General features: G+C 29.7%; 1 protein-coding gene across 1 annotated transcript; it reads right to left on the bottom strand.

The window, feature by feature from the left end:
* Positions 1–270: 270 nt before the first annotated feature.
* On the bottom strand, positions 271–2,830 carry LOC106409816 (endoglucanase 23-like). Its single transcript, XM_013850371.3, has 5 exons — positions 2,133–2,830; positions 1,523–1,822; positions 1,230–1,391; positions 805–1,083; positions 271–669 (listed from the first exon to the last, which is right to left on the bottom strand). Exons 1-5 carry the CDS (start codon positions 2,535–2,537, stop codon positions 337–339), a joined length of 1,479 nt encoding a protein of 492 aa, XP_013705825.2. The 5' UTR covers positions 2,538–2,830; the 3' UTR covers positions 271–336.
* Between the last annotated feature and the right edge of the window lie 2,413 nt (positions 2,831–5,243).

The raw sequence follows: 5,243 nt of genomic DNA, 5'->3' as shown, positions 1-5,243 counted from the left end.
AATGTAAAATCAACGTATAGAGTTTAAAAACTTTTTGAAAGTACTATGTTACGATTGTGTATTGGAAAATGGAAATATAACAGTAAGATTTTTTTTAATAAGCGGCTATGTAATATGTTCCTCTCTTTTTATTTTTGAAACTCAATTTCATTAATGCAACTACTCGCCGTTAGGTGAAGACATAATGTTTAGCTCATTAATAAGCGGCTATGTTCCTTTCTCGTGTCTTTTCTGAAGGGTAGAATGTAGCTGATGAACTAAGAGAAACAATTATTTTTGAAAACTGATTTGAATGCATTAGCTTTGTACATTCCAGATTTGGAAAGGAAATTGAAATCAAGAGAAGTTGGGATTGCTTTTAAAGTACGCAAAGACACCGACTAAAGGTGCATTGATGTACGTCGTGGGCTCCGTGTCGCTGGCATTTGTCCGTTTCCCAATGAACGAATCATCAACGTCAGGCCCGCCAATCACAGCTCCTACTAGAATGTTGGGGTCTGGATTGGGTGATTTGAAAATATTCCATCCTAGTAAGCACCCGAACGCATTCCTCTGAACCTTAACAGATGGTATAGACGCGCCACGGTGGTGGATCTGTCGCGGGTACTGATCACCGTACCCAACCATGTATGACAACTTCGCTGGATTATCTCCCAAAACGTAGTCCACCTACAAAAAAAAAGAATATATAGATAAAACTTTACTGAATCTGTAAATACATAGTTCCCATTGGTCTGAAAAAAGAAGCAAATGATCTTGCAGTTTTACATATATAATTTTATGACCAGCTAATATATATACTACCTGTCGTTTGACTATGCGACGAAGAGAATCCGGTTGAAACTGGTGGTTACTGCAATTGAGTTGTTGAGAGGAGTTGGAGAGGTAATCCGCGTAGGTAAGGAGGAGGAAAGACAAAGCCGCCATGTTCTGGAGCTGGCTATTGCCCGGTTTGTAGAGAAGACCGCCGGGAGTATAACTCATGTGGTGTGGACCAGAGGTTTCCGGAAAAAATGCACACATCATTTCCTCTGCCGCATCTTTATATGCTGTTAACGCAATCGCATCCTTTTCAAATATTTCCTGTTCATAGAAATTGACCATGTAACGTTTATATATAGTTTGCATTCTTCTTAAACTGATGTAAATAAACAATCTATCAATGGTTATGTCTTTTATATGATCGGTTCTGTTTTGATCTTGAAGATATAGAGATAATTGGATCAAACCTTGGCAATGAGAACATTAACTCCCCCATATTTGTTGTCCCAGCCAAACTCCAAATAATTGAAATCTTGACCGAATGCTTGACGATTGTTCACCAAATACTCTAGGTAATAATCATCACCAGTCGCTCTTCTCAGCCATGCAGCTCCCCAGAGCAACTCATCCTACATGAAAATAATATATATTCTTTTTTTTTTTGAGAAATAAATAATATATACAGTTTATATGAAACTGAAACCGAGAGTAGATCTATTAAACTTTATTGTCACAATAAATACAGAAATGATCCGTATACCTTATATCCATTAACACTGCAGTAGAAAGGGCAAACGGCTTTGTTTACATTTGGATTATCAGTGTAACAACCTCTGTGCGAATCTGCGTACTGAAATGTTTTAATGGCTTTATCCAGCAACACTACAGAATATTTAGGTCTTGATTGTTTGAATGCGATTGAAGCGGCTGCCAGAGCTGCAGCGATTTCACCCGCTAAGTCGGAGGCTGGGTCTGGCGCATCTAAGGCGAAAGCAGTTCGTGGCGTATCCATATCTTCAGGCCTTTCCCAACAGTCATGGTCAGCTTGTGCTTCACCTACCTATATACCATATTAATCCTACAATTTTAGTCTCTACGTCCCATATATTTTCATCAAACGCTGTGATTTGCTTATAAATAATACAGTTTATATAAGGAGAAGAAACTAAACAATATAAATTGATTAAATGCAATTTCTACGTAATATATATACACTAGTATACCCAACCAGATTTTAAAGATATTATATTTTTGCGCAAACAAAAAAAAGATGTTATATTATAATAAGTAATATGTCTATAGATCGTGAAAATCAAAGTCCTGATTACAGTAGATAAAACGACGATGCATGGTGGTTTATTTGTACGTACTTGGACGAAAATGCGATTAGGGAGTTGTGAGACAGTCTTAAGGAGATAATCAGTTGCCCACTTGAGAGCTATGAGATTGTGTCCCAAATCATTCTGAGACATGTAACTTTGGAAGTCGATGGAGCTCCAAGCAAGCATTGTGGCCGTAAAAGCCATTGGAAAATGAAACTTAATGTTGTCTCCGGCGTCGTAGTAACCACCAACGAGGTCGGTGTTGAGGTTTTTGCCGTCGTTGAGTGCAGAGTCACCACGCCAGGTCATCCTTTGTTGTTTGGGAAGACGACCGGAGCGTTGACCCTCGAAGAAGAGGATTGACTTTCTCAGAGCTTCGGAGTAATCGTGAGGAATGGCCGTTGGTAATAGGAGAAGTGCGAGAACGGTTAAAATGAAAAATGATGGTTTCATCTTTGAAATAAGAAAATTAAAATTAAGAAATTTGTGAGATTATGCTTCTTGGCATGTAGTTTTGAGGGTTTACGGTTAGTATTTATGGAGGTGGAGCTATGTGACAAGGTTGGTGGGGATTCTCAAACCAAGTTCTAACTAATATAATATCACATTTTAAAATATTTGATTTATATAATTAAATCCTAATAACTTCTAAGTTGTTTTTTCATGAGAAAAGATAAGTACTAAGTTATGGTACTGTATAGGAAGTCGGTTAATTTGGTAAGTCACCGATACGTATTTGGTTGGTAAGGACTAAGGATCCATCTATGCATGCCTAAATCAAAAACTTCCACAATTTCTTACAGTTAGCTATGGACAAGAAATCTTCTAACATTATCTTACTAATTGGTATATACCTTTTTTTACATAAATATCTTTGAATTTATTCATTTTATCATATATTTTTAATTCCAACAACTTATATTAAAACAATAGTATTCTAGTGTGTATATATAAAAAGAAATATATCCAGATTTTCCAAATTTGATAAAGCTATATATATATATTTTAGATTTGGAAAATCTGATGCAAGAGAATTATGAGGCAAAAAATGAAGAAATGAAATCTTAATGTTTTGATGAATTGGATTAGATGCAATTTTCCCTCGAATCCCTATTCAAAGAAAGAAAAACTATTCGTTTACAGTATTATCTATACGATTAAAAGATAAGTACAATTTTTATCTACTATAAAAGAGTCATATTAGGATCATTTTATCAATTACATATATTTTGATAATCACATTACCTATTAAATATATAGCATTCCTAAAAAAAATATTAACTATAAAGATATTAATAATAAATCAATTTTAACTGTAGATTTAAATTTTACTTTTAGTTATTACAAAATCTGTTGAGAAAAACCGAACAAAATCTTACTAAATTTTTAAATATCTTTTAAATTAATGCATGATTAATTTTGTAATTATAAATATAATATTATTATAAATTAATTTAAATGAAACTTTATTACAAAAATAAAAATTACAGGATAATTATCTCAAATAACATTTTTTAAGTTTTTGTCACAAAATAGATCTCGAGGAAGAAAATGACCAAAATAGTCTTTTTATTTTGAAAATTTTAATATTTATTTTTTATTTTTACCCTTTAATAAAACTTATTTTGAACACATTGAGAGCTATTTTTATGAAGTTAAACTAAAAGGTTATCCTTGGAAATTTCTCAAAAGTATATGCTATTTTAATAAATTTGATAATTATGTTATATAGTATATTAAAATAGAAGTAATATATGAATTAAAATGAAAATTATATTAAATTGGTAAATTAATATTCCCTTCGTTTCTTTTTGTATGATGCTTTAGAAGATAATTTTTTTTCAATTTGTATGATTTTTTGAAATTTTCTATGCAAAACTATTAAAAGAATTGATTAAAATATTAAAAGTTAATGTATAGTTTTTGTCTTATTTGTTCGGAATAAAAATGATTAACTACTTTTAGTTTTTTTTTGTAATCAAATGATTTTATTAAAAGTAACAATTTCATTAATTTATGTGTTTATGCTAAAACATCTTATAGAAATAAATATAAAGAGTATAATATACTAAAATATTATGATAGATGCTCCATGTATAAACTATATTAAACTAATAGAACCAAATTGCTTAAACTGAACAATGTATTTACTTGTAAAATCTCACAATATACAAAAATAAAAGAAATTCTAAAGTATATTTTGGAACAATTTCTCTATTTGATTATTTCATATTATAAATTTATTGTACCAAACTCAAAATTATATTAGTATATAATAAAAATTATTAACAAAATAAATGTATAAAATAATTATATATAAATAATGTCGAATAAGAAATCTAACCAATAAAATTATGGAGTTACACATTATATAACACTAAAATTTAAATCATATATTTAAAACATTTACTATATATCAAAATTATATATTTATAAAATAAAAATTTGCCGGTACGAATTGTTATGTTATATAAGACAAACCATGCATGCCCTTTTGAACGAAAAATACTTTTTATTAGTGATCAAAATAATCATTTGCTATCGCAGCATGTATTACATTTGGTACAAAGCTACAAAAGAATATTGTACCATGCCCTTTTATTTCTCTACACAATAATACCTACCTTGTTCTGTTAATTTTATTGTATCATTTTATATTTTACTCTAGAAGCACATGTTTGCTCATTTATTAATGGGTTTTTAGTAATTAAACCCCTCAACTAAAGATGAATCGTAAAAAAATATTAACTAAAAATTCTGATAAACCTTTAATTTTAATTTCGTTAACGTATGTTATCCTTCGTCAAGAAAACTGTGATGGAGAGTGACATACGTTAACGGTTTATAAGTTGAGGGTTTATAGTGTTGAAAACTTAGTTGAGATTTTTTTTTTACGATTTAAAAATAGTTGAGAGATTTTATCATTATAAATTATTTAATATTTTAAAATCTTTATTATAGTTTATTTTAAAATCTTTATTATAGTTTATACATTGTTTTAGATTGATTTATAAGCCTTTAGAACTCATTTACAATTTTTAATACATTAATTTATTATAAAATAAATTTATGCAACCTAAATTAATAATTTTCAACACTGTTTACAGCTTAATATAACTTCAAATATTAAATTATTTGATATTTGACAATAATGATATA

This window comes from Brassica napus, chromosome C7 (genome assembly GCF_020379485.1).
Source record: "Brassica napus cultivar Da-Ae chromosome C7, Da-Ae, whole genome shotgun sequence".
Classification (NCBI taxonomy): Eukaryota; Viridiplantae; Streptophyta; class Magnoliopsida; order Brassicales; family Brassicaceae; genus Brassica; species Brassica napus.
The sequence above is the reverse complement of the archived record's forward strand: the minus strand, read 5'-3'. Positions and strand labels throughout refer to the sequence as shown.

Coding starts and splice junctions, on each gene's coding strand:
- LOC106409816 (XM_013850371.3), bottom strand. CDS start 2,537: ATGAAACCATCATTTTTCATTTTAACCGTTCTCGCACTTCTCCTATTA. Junction 1,823..2,132: donor CTAATCGCATTTTCGTCCAA/GTACGTACAAAT, acceptor TATGGTATATAG/GTAGGTGAAGCACAAGCTGA. Junction 1,084..1,229: donor TTAATGTTCTCATTGCCAAG/GTTTGATCCAAT, acceptor TTCTATGAACAG/GAAATATTTGAAAAGGATGC.